Here is a 21,873-nt window from a genome sequence, read left to right as displayed (position 1 = left end):
CAGTAGAAGAGGAGAGGGCAAATTATTTACCTCAGCATAATTTTTATACACCAACTCAAAATCCTCAGTATTATAATTCCAATCTCCCAGACACAGATAATCACAGTTAGAAGACTAACCAGTGAAGTCACTATACATCAACAATGACTTCAAACAATCTTCAGAAACTCAAAGACCCTTATACTTCAGCAAGGGCTCACAATTCAAAACTCAGAAAAAAGCCACAAAGGCACAAAAAGAAAATATATATTCAAGTGCGCCCTTCCCAATAGAATGAGCTCTCATTTATAAGCTTTCATTGACCAAAGTTTCCTTAAAACTCCACTTCAGAAATTGTAAAAAATTTTCAAAAGAACTGAACACTAGAAACTTTCCAACTCACTTTTTAAAGAAATATCTCTTAAAATCATTATTATAATAATATACCCAATGATTAATAAAAAATAAGAGCTCAAACAATTTATTACTTTATTAACTACAGGGGATGACCAACACCTGACGCCACCCACTGCACTGCCAAAAATAGCAACAGCTAAAAATAGACTTATTAAAAATAGTAAGTCCATAACTGAGACCCCCAAAACACCCTATCAGCTCACGAGGGTCACTATGATGAGCTAACTCCATCAACTGCATAATCCTGCCAAAACTGGGGACATTACAATCTTCTCAATTTCACTCCCTTGTGAAGATGCCATAGAAAATCGACGTGATGTCTTATAGATAAGATGATTTTCTGAAATATGATATCACTTCAGCTTTCATGGGAGTTTTCTTGACATCATACTTGTTGCTGATCACTTGCATGGTCCATAATGCAGAATGTCTGTCCATTGCATGCTATCATCCTTCATAGCGACAAACAAGGACCAACTGTTCGTAACTACTTGTACAAATATTGCTTCTGTTGCTAACTAACTAGATGATGTCCTATGTCTGTCACACCCGGACCAAAATGTTTCTTATGCTTGGTTTTAGGGATAGGATGGGGACATCACAGTCACACTGGTTTGAGCAATATACACTAGCTCCCTGAAATAATTTTCTGAGTATGAGTAGCTGGAAGTACTAGTTCTAATGGATCTCCCATAAAAAAGACAAGCAAAGGAATTCTACTGAAAAATTATGAGTCCAATAACCTACCAAAAACATCCAGCATTTTTCTCGATTCTATAAGGCTAGAGAGAATTTCTATAACAAGAAATAAAATGCCACTAGTGTGCATATATCTGCTAAGCCCAAGAGTGATATCTTTAATGCAATACACAGATTAATGCTTTGAAAACGAGCAATTAAATGTAAACTCAAATAATATAACTGTAGTAGTTTACCTCTGTAATTCTGTACTTCCTCATTTTGAAGAATTTGAATCATTTTTTTGCACCAACTTTATCTTGTTAAGTACTCTCATTTGCACTTTGAAACAGCTTCAGCTTTAAAACTATTATGTGAATTTTCTACTTAACCCTACAATTTACAGGCATGATCGTACAATTTACAGGCATGATTGAGCCTGCAATATTTGTTGCTTGTGGCTTGTCTATTTCTCTATCCATAGTAAGGCCCGTGTGGTGCATAAAGTAGCTACTTCCCAGTCTCAAACAATCTTGAGCTTTGAATCTGATGCTTTCATTAGCTAAACTTAGTAATAGATCCAAAGTTTAACAGCATTTCTCTATAATATTGCAACAATTACATTTTGTCCCCTCATTTTTTGATTTGGCACAGTCCATGAGGTATATGAACAAAGAAAATCATCATTTTCAAAACCCTTCTCTTGAGTTTTTTTTGCCTCTGCTAATGGATGCATAGTCATGTTAGCAACCATGGCTTCATCATTTTGTTGGAATTATTTCATTGTTTCATCTAGTGCCCTCTTTCCTATAAAACAAAAAGAGACAATGCAGTTCCTTGCTACAACCTACCGATACTAAATGGGTCTAATGCAGTGGCCACTCAATCCTTTTGATGAAGTTCATCTATGATCAAGATTTCAGATCTTAGTGGAAACTATTGATGACGAAATAAGTTCAGTGGAAAACTATGAGATTCCAAATTATGAATTCAAAATGACAAATTGTTGAAACAGACCACGAGGCAAGTATACAAGTCTAAGATACACCAAAACTGAACATCATTTAAATAAAGACGTAAAAAACACAAAGCATAAATTTCATCCAAAGAAAGAAATCTATTAAATAATCACAACCTCTAATCTCCATCTTTTCAAAGCACCAGCATACAGAGAGATCTAGATTACCATGAATATAATAACTCAATCGAAACATATGACCTCAGAAATAGACTTGAAATAAAACAATATTTATGACTATATGCAAATTTGTTTCTTACAAAAGATTGACGAACTGAGAAGCATCAATCAATATAAAAAGTATTCAAAAAGAGTCAAGCGCATAAGAGGTTATCTGTTGCTTAAGTTATTAAAACAAATCAATGCATAAATTTCTCAAGGTATTACAAAATTTGACACATCAATTCACTTCCGATAACCAGAAAAAATGTCAACAGCTTGGCAGTTTTAAATTGATTGGTTTCTCAATTATGTATTTCCTTTAAACTTAACAAAATTCCTCAATAAAATACACAAATTAATATTAAAACCAAGAGTGACAAGGATATTAACAGTGATAAGTTACAGAATATTTCCAAAATAGAAGCGGCAAACCCAGCAACTGTTGCAAAACCTTTTTCCCATTATGCTTTTTAAAACCTCATTGAAGCTAATTAGATATTTATTAGCTGACAAACAGAAGAATAATAGTCTGTTCAGTAGTTACCAAACTGGCATGCCATTGATTGTGCAAGAAAGAATGGCTCTAAAGTGTAGATCGCCTATGCTACAGGATAATGGAAAATACAATTCCATAATATACTCACAAATTACGAATGCCCTGGACTAATAAAACAAGTATAAATTCAAAATGCAGAAAAGTTATGATGAAGAACAACAACTTTTCTTCTTGATGGTAACATCTTGATCTGCCTCTGGAACAACAAGCTTTGTACCAGTTAATAAAGTTGCATTTCCAGTCCCTTGATCTTCATTTGCAATGAGTGCTTTCTTACTGATTATCCTGTATATTTCTGTCAAAACAGTAATAAATGCAGTCTCCACATTAATTGACTCAAGTGCCGAAGTTTCCAAGAAAAATAAACCTTCTCTCTGAGCAAATTCTTTTGCATCCTCTGTGGGGACTTCTCGCAAATTACCGAGGTCACATTTATTGCCTACAAGCATGATAACAATATTATTGTCAGCGTGGCCTCTAAGCTCCTCAAGCCAACGAGCCACATGATCAAATGTCTGCCGCTTAGATATGTCATAAACCAACATTGCTCCAACAGCACCTCGGTAATAAGCACTTGTAACTGCTCTGTATCTGTTGATCGTGAAAGAAGACAACAATTGAGGAAAACAATTATCAGATACTGAGACAAATCTTAGAGACTTGAGAGATCCATTGCATCACAGTTTATCTTTCAATTTCAGTTCTGCCTCTTAGTTGTTGGATTACATTTGTTACCGTTCCATTTCTTGAATTGCTTAATGTGTGTGCATGGTGATCCATAAGAAATTTTAAATAACCCACCACCTAGTTTCAATATAATCTATCTCAATAACTAAGCAAATTACCATTCACATATTATGTGATCCAAGCAATAAGTTATAACTTAGATTTGAGATCAAAATATATCTCGGTCATGACTAATGATTCAGTTTAGATATGACCTGTCAATATAAAAATTTAGATAATTGTGAAAAATAGAAATATAAAACTAAGATTAAAAGAAATGCCAGCAATAAAAATTAAACAATGGATCCAGGAAACCATAATGAAAATTATTACAATAATACAGAAAATGGGTTTTAAATTTAAAATGGGACAGGGTTGACAAACCTACCATATAGGCATTTGAACTGCAAAATAAAACCACAAGCCTTCAGGGTGATGACTTTTGGAGCAACTTTCTGGCTCCAAGGCTGAACAAAGACTAGCTAATCTGGAACCATCTAGTACTACCAGTTTTTTCTTAGGAAATAGCATGGAGACCCCACAATCAAAAGAGTGAACAGAAAGTAATCCTATTATTGCATGGAAATTCTAAACAAAAAAATTGGATTAGATCCCCGAGGCTCTAAGTGTGTCCTCTACCCACACTAAATCAAACTGACCACTGCAAACATTCCTAATAGTACTTCAATTTCTTGTTTGGTATATACAGAATATTCATAATTCTCAACAAGTTGAATAGATTCTCCAAGCTCATATATGTAGTTGACTAGATTCATCCTCTACCCAGACTAAATAAATAAGACTTCTATAAACACCCTGCACTGGTAGCCGATGAATGATTTAATGACTTACAAAACACATGTTTACTCTCCCTTGTGGAAGGCAAGGTGCTTATGAGAATACAGATAAATGTCCTCATCTAAATCTTAGGGCTCTAGTCTTCCAGATCCTTATCTCTAAATGGAAGTTTGTATGAAGCTGGCTTCATCCACTTCAGAAAAGTTAAAATGCATAAGGTAATTGCAAATTTTAATCATTTTAAGATGATCATATCTTTTCTAAATTCAATGGATTATAATTCTATTGCAACTGTATCTGAAACTCAGCAAAAAACTGGCTAGATTCTCCAGTCTATAAAGTGGAGTCCTCTAGATGCATTCTCCAGACAGACTAAATCAAACAGACCTCTTTAAACATCTTGTAACTGTAGCTATAAATAAATCCGTAATAACATAAAACGTATAATTTCTCACCCTTGTGGAAGGCAAGATACTTATGAAACCCACAAAAAAAAAACACTTAAGCTCAAGCTTGTGGCTCTAATCTTCCCGCTCTTCATCTGCCTCTACAAACATTTTGTGAAGTCTACTTCACGACTTCGGCAAAGTAAGACATATTAGGTAATTGGAAATTTTAAAACATTTCAACATGATTCTCTCATTTGTAAACTAAAAGGAATTTAATTCTATGGTCTTGGGAATCCACAACTTATCAACAAATTGAATAGATTCTTCAGGCTCTAAAGTAGTGCTTTCTAAATGAATCTATGCAAGCTAAATCAAATAGACATAAAATACCCTGATGGTAGGTGATTAATAGCTTAATGACATGAAATGTATATTTTATCACCCTTGTGAAAGGCGAGGTGCTAAGGTCATAGATCTATAGTCTTTCCTCATCTTCATCTGCCTCTAACAAGGAAGTTTGTATTAAGTCTGCTTCAGAAACTTGGCAAAATTAAGGAAACTAGTTTTTTTAATCATTTTTCAGATAGTTATCTCATTTGTAATTTCAATTGGATAGATTCTCCACACTTCAAATTACACGGATCTAGATGCATCCCCTATCCGGAAATCAAATTAGTAATCACTGCAAACACCATGCAACAGTAGCTGATGAATCAATTAATAATATAAAATATATGTTTTCAGGAGACGCATTTCTTACAACAGAGATAAATGACCTCAATCTCAATCTCAGGGCTCTAGTCTTCCCCATCCTCATCTGCTTCTAGCAAGTGAACACAAGCAAAGTCTGCTTCAGCCATATCTGCAAACTTAGACACAATATTTTCAAATTTTAATAATTTTCAGACAATTTCATCCCTTACAAATTAAGTTGATTTTTGGCCTTGGGAGATTGGATCCACAATTCTTGGTACTTGTCGTGAGGTTTTCACACCATCACCCCATTGCATATCGGGACCCCCTTCTTTTTGCTTTAGCAGCAGTAGCAGTCTTAGGTGGCTTTAGTTGGCAACATTTTCAAGTATAGTCAAGGAAGTGTATTTGGGCAATTTTGACCTGCTAGGAAGTCATTTGTGTCTGAGATGTAAGCAAAAGTTGGGTTAAACTAGGCATGGAGATGGAGTTGGAACCAAGGAATTTGGAAAGAAATGAATTGAAACCTTTAGAAAATCATTGTTCTGATTTCAATTCGACCCTAGAAAGTTGAGAAAAGTTGAAGGATGTAACATTGCTCAAGGCATGCTGAATCCTGGAATTTTTTGAAATTCTCCAAAATCTAGATTCTTTATTATAACTCCTATGAAGTTGAAACCTATCTTAAGCATCCTGATAGTATTTATACAAATATAACTTAAATGTAACTTATACTTAAATGTCATATTTGTAATTTTGTATAAATCCTCCCATCTCTTGACCTGAAAATGACTGTGTCGAATTGCAGAGTTAATTTGCAAGCACATTGCCCAAAACACGTTGGAAAATGACCACCTTTGGCTTTATTTCCCAAGATAGGAAAAGTTATGCCCCCTTCAATCAAGTCCACTAGGCGTAAAATGATGAGAACTTGCAAGATTTGTGTGAAGAGCAGAAGAAAGGGCAAGTTGAAAAGCTCCAACACTTGATTTCTTTTTATGGATGGCAATGCCCAAAACAGGCCGGAATCCAACCTTTGATGTCATGCTTCAGATTGTGAAAACTTAACAAATTTGGTGATAGGATGGCTTGAAAGAGTGACAATTAAGTGGGTTTGTGGGCTTCGTTTTTCCTGATGTAGGACTGAGAATGCCCAAGGTCAGAATCCGACCTGATTTGGGCATTCACGCCCAAGAACCTATGATTTACAACCTCCCTTTCTATCTCTAAACATTAATATCTTTTGAAAACTGCCTTAATCTTGGTGAATTTGGTGAGAAAACAGCTTGGAGAATGAAAATTTTGGCAGCTTGTGTAGTGCCTCTCCCATTTGATTTCTGTAAGTCATCCTGATGGATGTAATCTTGATGATCTTGCTTCGTGAGTGATCATGATTGGGACCATGAGTGGTCTACATCTTTGAGGTGATTGAATTTATGTTACTGTATCAGTTGCTTTGATTAGGTTTATGGCTGATATACGAGATTATGATGTGTTAGATGGTTTTACTGAGGTTTGTGCCAGTGGTTATCAGGATTGGTGTGGTATCATGATGTCTCGTGATTACCGTGAGATGTGTGCAGATATTACACTGTGTATTATTATCCTGCTAAACTGGACTAGGTTCATGTAGCAGTGGTAGCATGTATATGACTGTGTTCGCTTATGTGTTTTAAGTGTTTTTTCGTGTTGTTTAAACAACCATTATTAAATGCTTAAATATTAGAAATGAATTGTCCATGTTAGATTATTATGTTGTTCAATTGGTCATATCTGCATGATAATGCTTTCTTTTGAGATGATAGTATATTTTATGATGATATCTGGTTATCCGGTATTTGGACATATCTCTGATTATGTTAGATGTGGATTTAATGCTATGGTGATTTACTCCATTTTTGCCTTGATATGCTTTATACGAATGTGAGTGATGTAAATGGATTATTTCAATATATTTGAATTAATGGTTAAATTAGGTATTTAATGCATTTATTGCTTCGGCTATGTTATTATATGCATTGCACTTGATCATGTGTTTTAGTGTGCAGGATTTATATCCCTAGAGTTAGTGATTTAGCTATTCATATTTACCAATGTCATCCCTGTATGGTCGACGTATCTTATTTTAAATGTTAAATTAAACCTTTCGATGATTATTATATCCAGACTCATTTGCATTACGTGATTAGACCTATGAAGGTGTCTGTGCACTTAGAGGTTCGCATTGCAGCAAAATTGTTAAGGAATTCTTTGATTTTGGTTTTTGGATTTTCAAGTTTTATTTTAATTTATTTTAATTTCTGGCACCTTTGCCATAGATGAATTCCAATTACTTGGAATATTCTGTTTTCGTTTCAGTTGATTCGGGGTTTAACTAGGTTGGCTGTTTATTTATCCTAATCGATTATTCACTCGAAAAATGAATAAGTATCCAAAAAGGAGTTTTATTCCTCACTTCTCACTTTTGAATTAGAAAGTTTGAGAGTAAAACCCAAAATCCTCTTCATGAGGAATTACTATTATGTTCGTTGTGGGAGCTACAGGCGTGGGATCGTCGCGAAATCGGTCTCGTTGGATCCAACTCAGGGAGACCTTGGTTTTCTGTGACCTTCGACAGCTTCCGCAGGATATTTATTTTATCTAGTTGTTTTCCGTTTTAACCCTTTTGGTTGCGAGGTAGGGCTCTCCCGTTTTATTGTTTCAGCTCCGTTTCTACTTTTGTTTTTGGTAGCCGTGTGTTAGGATGTTGAGAACTAGTGTTCCCCTCCATTTCTGATTGCTAGTTCTGCCCGGTTGGTCGAGTATGAACGTTTTCCTGTTTTCGAGATGAGGGTTTGGGGTTTCGCACCGTTATGCTGGCCGTTTTTGCATGTGGTGTCCAAACCTGAATTTTTTTGGATTTTAGTGGCTTTTGTGCCCTAAGACCAAATGGGTTTTATTTTTGAAGTTTTCAAGTTTTGCAGTTTTTACCTCGATTTACATGTCGCCCAGTTTTCTTGAGTTTTCTTGGCATGATGTTGAGCGTGGACCTGGATCATCCGTAGGATGTTAGTTAAACTATTGTTGCATCTTTTATGTTTGCATTGGGATGCATGACGCATCCGTACTCTCGGTGTTGTGTTCAGTTGAGTGATTTTATACCTAGTATTATTGTTTCTTTTAGAACTTTATTATTTCATGGATACTAAGATTCATGTGGAAACCATACTCCCAGATTGAGGCCAATAGAGTGAATTCATAATGCTTGGTCTTGTTACATCATTAGGATTCGTGAAGAATCCATAATCCCTGATTGAGGCTGATTGAGTGAGTTCATGATGTACGGTTTTATTGTTCTTTGGGATTCATGTAGAATCTGTCCTCCCGAGCTTGTATTCGGTTGAGTTTTATTTTGTATTGTGTTCTCATCCAGTCCTTGTGTTATGATCTTCGTGATGGTGGTGCACCACACACGAGCACATGTGCATGCATTTGTCGGGTGACTTGCGAGGCCCAATCTCCCGTTTGTATTTTGGTTGAGTTATGATCATTTGGGGTTGAGTTGGGAATATGCATGCCTACGGGTACTCATCGTTGAATGAGCATGGGTAGGGTAAGGTAGCATCCATGGAGGGGACTTCTATCTCTGCAACGTGGTGACTATTTCCTGAGAGTTGGCGTGCTGAAGTGTAAATCAAGTAATAACTAAATAAAATACTATGTGGTAATAAAACTTAAGATAATAAAATGTGTGAGCACCCGATTAAGTTTGAGGACACAATATGAGAGCCTTCCGTTGGGAAGTTGAGCCACACGATATTAGCTTGGGCTATCCGTTGCCAAGTGACTCTCCATGTTGTCAACCCCTACATAGTTATCCATTGAGTGTCTGACCAAGACCTGAAGTACTTGCATTGTCTCATGATGTTGGTCTCAGTCATCTTTACTATCTAGCGTGAGTGTTAGCCATGGACGTTTTCCTTATGTGTGTTTGTCGTTGGATCATTATCTCCATTAGCACGGCAAGAGTGGACCTACAAGTTTCATGTGGTTGGAAGGCGTAGCTACCTATACCACTGTTGAGGACCAGTGTACAAAGACGGTCTATTATTCTAGTGTGACCGGTGCTTGATGTTTACTTGGTATTTCAGTTTATCCAGAGTGTGCTTCCTTGTGATTTATGCTTTCATTGGAATGCTTGGATATCATATTTAGATGATGTTAGTTTATTTGACGCATTCCTGTATTATGATGTTTAGCATATGATAAGATGATGTAATTTACTTAGTTGGAATGCTTGGATATCATGCTTAGATGATGTTAGTTTATTTGATGCATTCTTGTATTATGATAATTAGCATATGATTAGATGATGCGATTTTCTTAGTTGGAGTATCTATTGATTATTGGTTTAGCATGTTAGATTTCCTTGTTCTTATGATGTTATTACACTTTATAGTGACGTCCTCATAAGATAGCTCCAACTATCCAATTGGCAGTTTTGGATGTTATGCACGGGGGATGGCTGGGGCCTTCAAGGTCCCATGATGCTATTATGGTTGGGAGGAACCGCGCATGAGTTTTGTTGTTTTTGTACATTGCGATATTGCTTTCAGTACGTTTCTTTACTGCTATGTTTTGGATGGTTAGATGCAATTTCCGTCTTGTAGTTAATGTGTTCGAGTGTCTAAGCCTTGATTTGTGGATCCGGTACTCCCAATGTGGAGGAATTGTTTTTCCCTATCTTCTCATCTCGTGTATTTCTTGTTTGTTGTTGCAAGTCCTCGCACGAGATTGTACACTCTCCTGTGTGAGACTTGGGCAATTCTTCGCGTGGCTTGTTGCATTTCTTTGCGTGGCTCCTGGTACTTCCTTGCACAAACCTCGGCATCAGCGTTGTGGTTTTGGTTGTTGGGCTAGGTAGTTCTTTGCGTGGAAGGGTAGTTTCTCATGTGGCATGTTGTACTTTCTTGCACGAAACTGTCTATTGTGATCTCTCACGCGCAAAACAAGGGGCATCTCCGCTATTTTTCAGAGAACGCTTTTTGGTTTTGAGTACCCTTTGGGATTGCTTGATTTTGCTTGCTTCAACAGATCTAAGTTTTTGTGTTCTGTTGTCGTCTTTGGTTTTTGTCTTATGCTTGACAGTGTGATTGTGGTTAAGTCTTCCGTTGCGATCTTTGTGATCCTCGTATGTTGATTGATGTGTGCATCCATACTTGTTTTTTAAAAAAGAATATCTTGGCTTATATTGAATCCTTGTTCCAAAGGATCTCTGGGCAAGGCATTACAGCTTGACATTTATTTTGAAATTTTTGAGTTTGGCTGGGCATTTTTGCCAAAGATCTTGAACTTTGACCTACCTTGTTACATCCTAAATTTTGCCCTCAAGTTTTAAACTGATTATAGCCGTTGAATCAATTATTTCTTCATGATCATGTGAAAATAAGTTAGTTAAAATAGTCGTCGTTTATTTCTTCATAACAATGTGAAATTGAGTTAGTTAATTATAGCTGTTGTTTATATCTTCATGATCATGTGAAATTGAGTTAGTTAATTTTAGCTATTGTATCGATTTAATTATCATATGAAAGTAAGACAGTTAATTATAACTATAGTATCGATCTATTAAGGATCATGTGAAATTGAGTCAGTTAATTATAGCCGTTGAACATTTATGATGAGCATGTAAAGTTAGTTATTTTGACATTGATTAAAACCCTAACGGTCACATGATGATTCTAAATTAGCAATTTATAAATCTTGAATTGATGTCTTAGCGAGAATGTTGTTTTGAATGATTACAGGATGAAGACTGAAGAGAGAGGGGAAGCATTGCAAAACGAGGTCATCGGAAGGGGATGGTCGAATGGTTCAGTCATCAAAATCGACAAGTTTGACCTAAAACTATCCTGGCAAGGTTATTAGGACTTGGCAACATATTTCATGGTGGAACCGCATGAGCTATAAAGTGAAACGTTATAATAAAACAATGTAAAATAAACATAAGTTCTTACCTTTAAGAATTATCAAATATTAATATCATTTAATTATTATTTTATATTCTCAGATATGATCATATATAAATAATAATAAAGTGACACCATTACATAAAAAATATTAATCCAACGATGCCACCTTACCATTACGTACATATAAGCATAGTTGAGAAAATAAAACAATAATAAAATAATATTAAAACCTTTCATCTTCTTTTCTTTCTCATTTTTCCCACCTTTCTTTCTTTTCTTTTAAGCCGATTTGAATAACTTTCATATATAATCTTGTAACTGAAGGTAGCCATAAGGTCTAGCTCATTCCTATATTATGGATTCTTTTATAGACTATCGGCATTCTTCATGCACTCACGATTGGTGTCTTTAATCCCTGAACAATCGAGTTCCCTGTTAGCTTATATTGTGGTGAATGAACCATGTTCTAATAATATTTCTGCCGTGAATCAAACCATTATCTTCCACCGCGGGTGTCTAAGCAAGATAGGCGAAATTAATCAAGTGAAGGCTCTTCTTCGATATTGGTGATAGAGAGTCACGTAAGGAAATCTAGTTAAACTTATGTAGTCCTTAAATTTTTCATTTGATATTATTGATTGCAGAGTTCAATCTTAAGCTAGCCATAAGACCCGAACAGTACTTAGTCTACTGTTTTTCATTGCCAAAATGCATCGTTTTCCTTTGGTAATATAAGACAACAATATATGCTTGAAGCCTATCGTATTTCTTAGAGATAGCTGATTCCCTTTTGTGGTATTTGATAGTGATAAAGTCTAACATTTCCCATTCAAAGATTTGCTCTGATGACTGCCTTATGTGTTAACACTATAATGAATTGTATACAAGTCTGATGTTTTCTTTTAGATATCCAAATATGTAATTTCTTTGAACTTTTTCCTTTAAAAGCTATCATCTCAGATACAAACAATTACAATCGGATATAATAATTTGAACCCGAACACCAGGAAATTCACCAGGCATAATGCCAGAAAATGGTGAAGAAAGTGTAAAGAATCTAAGTGAAGTTTATCTGAAGGCACCAAGGAATCACCGGCTTGATGGCCTAAAAATGGTGAGGAGGTGTAGAGATATCTGCAAAACAAGAATGATATCAAAACTAAATAATTAATAAAAGTAAATAATGCAATAGCTCATGCGTGTTTCCACTCATGTAGTAAGTTGTCAAGCCGAGTGGTGGAGATCAAGTTGTAAACCCACATTTGAAATCCTTGGCCAACGTGGAATTAGGCAGATTTGCCGAAACAAGTGATCTATGTTGTTGTCCAGACACTTCAATTATTTTGTCGAATAACTGTAGGGACCTCAACCCACGTGGATACTCTGATGGCTGGACTAATGAACATCCCAAGCCGACCTTGGGGTAGGGTGGGCCATTCTATTAAATTAGAATAAGTAGGGATACGTAATGGTCTACGGTTGGGAGGTTAAGCCTATGTCAATGCTTCTCCTCTCACCAAAGTCAGGGCTTGGGGAACCAATAAAAGGAGCTTCACAATATTCACTGTATGTTCATTTCACCTCTGAATGTTTAGTTATTTCATTTCAAGATGAAAGTTATTTATTTTTTATTAGCTTTTACGAATAACTTGACTTAAATTAGATATTTCTTTTCAAGAACATCTGTTACTTAATTTCAGTTGAATAATTAGAAGTAGTTAAACGATTACCTCTAATATTTATTTTTAGCTGAATAAGTTAGTAATTGTTATCTTTTCATTATGTATTCATGGTAAGTTCAGCAATGTAAATAGTTTTAACAGCCATTGGAAAATCTTAGTCATGTGAATTAGGAAAATCAGTTTATTTCTAGATTGAAACTTGATTGGGAAAAAAATTAGTATGTTACATACCTCTTGCTCAAATTCACTCACGGTAGCTTAGACTCATGTAAACTTAGCCAACTTGATGGATAAGTCACTTGAACGAGTGAAAATTTGGTGGGTTTGTGGACTTAAAAGACTTTTTGCTGATGGCTGGATTTGCTTAAAACAAGTTGGAATCTAACCTTTTCTGAGCATAAATGCCCAAAAAGCCAAGATTTCTGACCTCCCATTTTGAGCAATTCTTTGAGTAAGGCTAGGAAACATTGAGTATTTAACACGTGTTTGAAAAATGATTTGGAAGGCAACAAACTTTGGGGGAGATTGATCATGTTTTATGAAGATTGCCAAAAAGGGCCGTAGTCCGACCCTTCTCGGGCATTAGTGCCCAGGATCCCTAAATTTTCGACTTCCCATTTTGGCTTCAATTGGGGGCATGGATCAAACTGATGTAAATGAGTGAGGATTCATGCAAAAAATTGATCAATGAGGATAGTGCAAGGCAGATTGAAGCTTGACCTGGAAGCATTTCCCAAGAAGGGTCGGAATCTGACCCTCCTTGGGCATTTTTGCCCAAAATATTGTAATTTCCAACCTCTAAAAATCTGGCCTGATTCCTTTTTTAATAGTAATTTTGTTGCAAAGTTGGGGATTCGACTTTAAGGTTTCGGATTTTCAATTTTCAATTTTTTTTAAAAAATTACAATTAAAATTAAAGGCAATTTATTTAGGTCGTCCTTCTTAGAGGTCATGCCTGCTCGCCCCATTCACAAACGCCTATGTAAAGGGGGCAGATACAATTTATTTTAATCACACCACAAAACAAATTTGTTCTCTGCTCTGCAACCAGAGAATTAGGAAGGAATTGGCAGCGAAATTTTATCATTTTCTGGGCGGTGACTTTCTTTGAAAGTCGGCAGCAATTTTCTTCCTCCATTAACAGTGAATTATCTCCCTTGAGTGGCAGCAAGTTACATTTCTGGGGCAGCTATTTGATCATCTCCTGTGATTCTTTCCATGAGTTGGAGCTTAAGGGGTTATAGAAAGCTAAACCTCGGCATGTCCTTTCAGCCCAAGATCCATCTAAAAGTTCAGAATTTAGCTAACTCATTTCAAAATCGCAATAGGATTCAAATCTAGGAGATTTTGTTTGGAAAGAGAGTTTGGTCTCAAGTTAGAAAAGTTTCATAATGAAATTAAAAGGTTTGATAAGGGCCATTAAAAGAAAAGAACAATCTGAAAGAAGTTTTAATTCGTTAAAAACAATCCTGAGCTTTCTTTCATTTTATTTGTTTGTTCATCAATTCCATAACTTAATGCCCTCTTCTCTCTTTTGTTTTGCAAGGGGAGCTGCTGAAGGGGAAAGCTAAAAGAGACTTCATGAAATTCAATCAAGGCTACAATTCCAAAATGCAAGTCCAAGTTTGAAAATGATGATTACAAGGTTCAGGTTTGCAGATCCAAATCAAGGCCATTAGGAAAATTTCAAAGGGATGGAAAAGACTTGAAACAATTCAGGAATATGAGCCATCACTATTATCCTCAAGGAGTTGAAGATTCAATCATGGTTACTTTCTAACAATCAACCAAGAAATATGTGCAGTTTTAAGAGCATTTTCCACAAGCCAAGATCCAAAGTGCATGTTCTTAACTAGATTTCTAAGATAAAGATTGATGAGGTGGCAATTGGCTGTCTCCTCCAATTAAAAAATTACAGGTTCAAGCACAAGCAATCAAATTATGATCAAGTATCCTATTTTCTTGTTGGTTGGAAAAAGCTATGTAATGTTCTTATTGGCCTATGAATTGGTGGCCTCATGTAATTGGTTGTAAATTTGGCAACCCTATGTTAAAGTTTGTAGCTGGGATAGAGATATTTATCTCTCAAAATCTGCATGTTATTACCATTATCATCATCTTCAACTGAAAATGACACTTAAGTTTAATTTGTAATATTAAATGTAAATGACGTGTCATTCACATGCATTGAGGCATGAATATTTGAAAAGTTATAATTAATTATAGGAGTTATGAGAATCTGAAGAGACCTTCTGTTATAATGTGAAGAGTCTCTCCTAAAGTTATATATATATCGCATCAAGCAATGGGTATTGTACACTTTAACATTTTCATGATCAATAAAGATATATTTTTGTTGTGTTGTTGGGTTTTTCCCTTCATTCTCGAAGGGTTTTCCCAGGATATTTCTGGTGTTTATTGGTTCAGTTTTGTCTTCTTCTTACTACTGTTTATCTCCATTGATTTCAAAACTTAAGATTTAAACATGGTATCAGAGCCAGGTTTTTTATTATAACAATGAAGGAATTTGTATAAACCTTTTATTGGGTTGATAGCTGTGTGTGAATTTCATTCTCTTCTGTAATTATCATAAGGTTGGAAAATGCTCAAGGTTGAGTACCTTCACTCAACAACATTGTGTATGTCTTCTCAATGTTCTATATTCTTAATATTTGACGTGGCTAGTTATGTTGTTTTATTTTAAAGATCATTGGAGTATATCCAGACCTGTCTCTATCTATATGTTGCTGACATAGTGTTAAATGGTTTGCACTCACTGAAATCAAACTATTCATGTGCGTTGAGTTGGCATCATGGTGTTTCACCTTCTTCTTTTTTCTTTCTTTTTTGTGTCTTGCTTGATCTCTTCACTTTATTCATAACAGCATATTTTCATTAAATCTGGAATCATGAGTCGTCTCTCTCATTGTCGTGAATTCAAATTTATTTCTTATCCTTATGCTTTCGCATGAAGTTTGCATGCTTATTGTTTGAATTGTCTGCAATAATAATTTTTTCCTAGGCCTGACTAATGGATTTCCATTTTCATATGTGTGATTTGTTGTTGTCGATATTCTTGTTTCTAGACTCGAATTCTCCTCTGAAGAGGAAGTAAATAGTTGCCTTATAGATTTGGCATCAATCGGTTGAACTCTCTTTCATTAGGTTTTTTGTTTGGGTTCATAGCAAGATTAAAATTCTTGGCAAGATCTTTCCTCTGCCGCGTTAATCTTTTTTTGAGTTTTTCGTTTATTTATCGTAAGGTAGTATATTTTTGCAAATGGACCTTCCTTTCTCAGTCACTTCAAAGCTAAGGAGATTTTGCATGAGACAATCATGAATAATAGAGCTGAAAACAATCGTTGGAAATTATGAGGAGCATATTTACGATTGTGGTTCTAACCTTGCTAGTTGTATTTTATTTATGATGGTTTGCAGTTTTTTAATCTAATCTTGTATCTGACGGCTCTTTGATTGGGCAATTTGAACTCTCACGTGAAGGGCAAGGGAGTCAATTAGAAATATTATGGCCAAATAAAATGTTGCATCTTTTGTTTTGGTAACGGTAGTCCCATCAAATGACACTTAATGGTCACCGCCAATATTAACATGAGCATGGACGTTGGCGAGTGAGAGTCCATATGGGGAAGGAAAGAAAGTGAATAAAGAACATGGAAGAAGAAACTTGCTATTGCAGTTATTTGCTCGAGATTATCATTATTTTTTTTGGAGCTTGAGGGATGTCTACACTTCCTGCAAATAGTCTTGACACCAACAATTTTGGCTTTGGGTTTTCCTGCGAAGTTCTCAGATCGATCTAGAGTTTCATTATTATGAGGATTTCATGACTGTGTGAGATTATCCGAGTCTGTGTGGGCAGGAAAGATCATCTTTTGCAATTCTATAAGACAATGGGGTGAATTCACCAAAGGATCTCAAAAGATTGTTAGTTAAGTGTTTTTTTTTTTTTTTTTTTAGATAGTGCTCAGTTTCCTCCTATTTCCTTAACATTTATTTGGTAGGGGATGTTGAAAATCCTTGATGCTCTTAGGATTGCGAATGAATTTTTAAGAGTCTTAATTATAGAGCAAGCCAATTCAGTAGGAAACATAACGTAGAAGATCATATTAAGATGAAAAATCCTTATTAGTGGCTCATTAGAGATGAGTTCATGAGCTTCATAAGAATTCTATAATTATTTATGTATATTTCTAATATGCTCCTAGCATTAATATTTATGATGGATTGATTTTTATTACCCTCCCTTGGTTGCAGGATGAAACAAAACATAGATTATAGCTCCAGAGAGAGATGTTGAGCTTTAGAGGGAAATTTAAGCTTCAGAGGGAGGCTTCATAATTAAGAGGGAGTACTTGTGGAATCCCCACCGCTCTCATATATGCTTAGGATGCTTATAGGATTTGTAAAATTTGACTTAAATGGCACTAAGTCTTATTTCGTTATGCATATTCTTGTGTGAATAAATAACATTGTAAGATCAGCTATGATAACTCTTTCACTATGCGATAGTGAACATCATGTTGAGAGAATCCATGATGTCATCACGTTGAGAGATTCCGTGATGGGAGTTAGATGTCATGTTGAGAGATTCCATGACAGTTCATGTTGAGAGAGTCCATGATAAAAGGCTTAGCTGAGTCTTACAAATCTTTTCATGTTGAGTGATTCCATGAATATGATTCATTGTTATAGGTTTTCATGTTGAGTGATTCCATGAATATGATTCATTGTTACAAGTTTTCATGTTGAGTGATTCCATGAATATGATTCATTGTTATGGGTGTTCATGTTGAGTAACTCCATGAATTATGTTTTGAATTCGTATGATCAGAATTTATGATTAACATTTTTTTTTGTTGCAACTTTATGTGACTATTCAGCTAAAGATCTCTCTCTTGCTAAGAGGGAGTGTTAAAGTTTGTAGCTGTGATAGAGATATTTATCCCTTGAAATCTGGACGTTATTACCATTATTGTCATCTTCAATTGAAAATGACACTTAATTTAATTTGTAATATTAAATGTAATGACATGTGTCATTCACATGCATTGAGGCATGAATATTCGAAGAGTTATAATTAATTATAGGAGTTATGAGAATCTCAAGAGACCTTCGGTTATAATGTGAAGAGTCTCTCCTAAAGTTATATATATATCGCGTCAAGCGATAGGTATTGTACACTTGAACATTTCATTATCAATAAAGATATATTTTTGTTGTGTGGCTGGGTTTTTCCCTTCATTCTCGAAGGGTTATCCCAAGATATTTTTGGTGTTTATTCGTTCAGTTTTGTCTTCTTCTTACTGTTGTTTATCTCCGTTGATTTCTGGGCTTAAGATTTAACACCCTGATTAGGGTTTGTAGGGTTTAATCTAGGCCCTTGATCTTGGCCCTTCATTGTATTTGAATATCCATAAAAGGTTAAGGCCTTTTCATTTGTAGATTTTTAGAAAGGAAGTAGAAGCTAGAAGAGCTAGTAGTAGAAGTAGAGTAGGCTAGCTAAGGAAGAGACGTGATCAATTTGTTGCTGTGATGCTTTTAAAGTAATGGATAATTCATTGTTCGTTCTTTATGGTGAGTTACTTGATATTGCTTTAAAGAGTTGCATAGTTTCCTCAATCTTTCACTTGTATAAGATTTCTTTTCATGTTGAAGTAGTTAAGTTGAATGGAAGAATTTTGGAGGTTTACTTGCTTGACTCGAACAAATCCAGGCTACTAGCCTTTTGTGAATGGTAAGAGTGCCTTGTGTGGTAAGTCAATTATCAAAAGAACTCAACTCCGATTGATATTAAATCTTGAGTTCGAATCCTTTTGATGGGACTAGAGACGAGATGTTGATTTGAAAACCATTTTGAGTGTCCTTTAGAAGCTTGCACTAGGTGGGTTGAGTCACTAATTAAGCTACATCTCGTAGAGTCCAAGTGCATCCATGCTTCCTTTCATTCTCAGTTAGACTAAGCTACTTAAGTGGACATTTGAAAATCAAAACTATATTTTCATTGCACATTGTGAAGCCTAACCTAAGAAGTGCAACTAGTTGATATCTATTGAATGAATAGCGTAATTCCCCTAAGTGAATACCAGAAAATCACATTATTTCACTGAGAGTGTTTCCACAATTGAAATGAGCCTTGAAGTCATCTCATGATCTTACTTTGTAAGCTTTGCATGAAAGATGGCCCTATATCAAGAGAGGATTGAGTAGTTGACATTTCATCTCGAAACATTTGAGTATTTGATTCTGCATGTTGTAGTGGAATAAAACTCACATCAATGGTACCATCTGAGAAAGTATCATCAGAACTTACTCTCCAAAGACTATTATGCAGTCGAAGTTTGAACATTCAATTGAAGAGGATAAGTTGAAAGCCTTGAAAGGAGGATCCAAACTTTGGGTCGACTCCTGACTTAACATGCAATCACAGTTACAAGGATTCCACCTCTCAATCTATGTTTTATGGTTCCAACCCTATATTGGTAAAGTTTTCTAGACTTCCTTTTTCTTTCAAGAAAGTAAGCTTTATAGATTATAGTAACTTCATTAAAAGATCCTTACAGAAAAAAATAAAGAAAAGAAAAAACTATTATCATGTGTGTTTTAATGTGTGTCAATATGGATGTGCCTAATTGACTTTCAAAAAAAACACTTATGGAAATTCAAGAGAATAGAAGGCAAAAAAAGTTGGACTATTGAACATGGGATTCCGTTGCTATTTGTGTTTTACATTAATCAATTACAGCATCCTTCCCACTGAAACAAAAGATTCTTGTCACTATTTGGAAGCCTAAAAATTATCATAAAAGGCACATTTTTCCAGCTTCTATGAAATTTGATAAGGGAGCCAGATGAAATTAGTTGTGATTATAAGTCGAAAGAAAAAGGAAAATAGATCTCCGTCCTGCAGCTATAATTTGGGCACTAGTGGAAAAGATTCAGATGTGAAGGCAATCAACTTCCTCTAATCTTGTTGGTAAACTAGTAGACAAAACAAATGAAATTACAAATTCTAAAACTGCTGAGTGTAGGACCTTTGAGGACTTTCTTCTCCCCTAATCAAATTCTCTCCTTCATTAAACTGTTTTCTCCATTAAGGATGTTGCTCCTCCAGATGTTAAGTGTACACCTGAAGATGACAGAATCTTGACAAAGAAAAGGATTGAGAAGATTAGTCAAGGGGAAAATTATTATCAAAACTTCTAGTTATATTTTATATATCCATATTTTATTTGGTTCAAACTTACATCTTGTGAGCCATCTTGAAAATCTAAAGTTACGTTTTACATAGATGGCCTCGGCATGCATACAGAAAGTGATTCATTTTGGAATTGCATTTGGGGAGCAATTCATTATGAGTTCTTGTTACATGACCTTACACCTTCAGCTAATATTCTTCACTTAATCTGGTAGATTTTATTTTAATGAAACTCATAAAATCAAACAATGCATTGTGAGAAATGATCAAAAGAAGCAATGAACCAAGGGGCACTTATGATGCCTGCAAAGCCACGAGCAACTTCAGAAAGAAAGACGTCCTCTTCAAGTTAGAATCCTTAAAATATTTCATTGTGCTTACTCTTTAACAGATAATTACAAACCTGTTGTGCTTCTCACTGAGGACATCTAAAATAGGATAATATAAATCTTAATCATTAGTGACTGTTCCTTGTCTGTTCAATAAGAGTAAATGTCAAAAAAATTACTAGCATGCTTTCTAAGTCCCAAATTTCAAGATAACCATGGATTCACTCTACTTAGAAATTTAATTAAGAGGTTTCAGCCCGGTCAAACAGTCTTTAAATATTCTAACAGTTACTGGTACTTTGCTTATTAAAAATCTAGATGTGTCTACTTGGAAACAAAGAAAGAAATTTCTCAGTTCTTTAAAAAAAAAATTTAAATAGATTATAATATGTTACCAGCTTTAATTTAAATTTTAAATCACCGAAAGTAATTCATGTGTATCTAGTTTCCTTTAAATTTGATGTCTCAATTTGGCTGCACTGGAAAACTCTGCTTAGTTTTTTGTAAATCATTGGCAACACTTTGTTGTGAGGTTTTCACACCATCAACCCAAAAACTTTGGGGACCCCCTTTTTTCTGGATTGCCTTGGCAAAATTTCTTCAAGTTGTCCAAAAATTTCTAATCTTAGAAAATTTTATTTCTTGGACGCTTTCAAGTCAAGAGGGAGGAGGTAAAATTTATTTTTCACTTGGTTTTAAGCTTGATTTTCTGAAGTGTGTAATTTTATCCTTAGGACAAACAAATTTCAAAAACAACATTTTTTTTTATGGTTAAAACCATAGTTGGAAAACTCGCCGAGTTTCCTAGCTCGGCGAGTTTTTCACCAGTTAACTCGCCGATTTAAAAACTCGGCAAACTGGTAAAAACTCGCCGAATACTCGGCGAGTAATCGCGAAAAACTCGACAAGTTTTTCAAAAAAACTCGACGAGTTTTTCAAAAAAACTCACGATTTACTGGTGAGATTTTCGCCCTCGGCCTGTGACGGATTAAAGCAGCAGTGAATGTGTTTTTTTCTCATTTTTTCTTGTATTTGGATTGTTTAAAGCCTTGAGGAGTGAAGAGAAGAAGGTTTGGAGGCATTCTTGGCTGATTGCAAGTGATTCAAGGCGGATTTGAGTGGATTGTAGAGGATTCTAACCGATTTTAGAAGACAAATTTCTTTCCAAGTATGTTCATCTTATCATAGTTTGAAAACTTTTTATAGTTTTATAACAAATGTTCTTTTGTTTTTGTTGTTGTTAACTTGTTTGTAAATGTTTTCAAATCATTTAAAATCA

At 35.1% G+C, this 21,873-nt stretch overlaps 1 protein-coding gene across 3 annotated transcripts in view; it reads right to left on the bottom strand.

The window, feature by feature from the left end:
• Window positions 1–2,694: 2,694 nt before the first annotated feature.
• LOC149563220 (ras-related protein Rab11A-like) overlaps window positions 2,695–21,873 on the bottom strand; it is an 82,040-nt gene continuing 62,861 nt past the window's right edge. For all 3 annotated transcript variants that reach the window (XM_089826592.1, XM_089826591.1, XM_089826593.1), the window contains exon 4: window positions 2,695–3,401. In XM_089826592.1, coding sequence (XP_089682718.1) covers window positions 2,954–3,401 — 448 coding nt within the window. In that variant the 3' untranslated portion in view covers window positions 2,695–2,953. The remainder of the gene's footprint in view (window positions 3,402–21,873) is intronic.

Source organism: Cupressus sempervirens, chromosome 4 (assembly GCF_028749045.1).
Source record: "Cupressus sempervirens isolate cs-2001-9-10 chromosome 4, ASM2874904v1, whole genome shotgun sequence".
In the NCBI taxonomy this organism is placed as follows: domain Eukaryota; kingdom Viridiplantae; phylum Streptophyta; class Pinopsida; order Cupressales; family Cupressaceae; genus Cupressus; species Cupressus sempervirens.
Note: the sequence above shows the minus strand (reverse complement) of the source record. Positions and strands in the feature narration are given on the sequence as shown.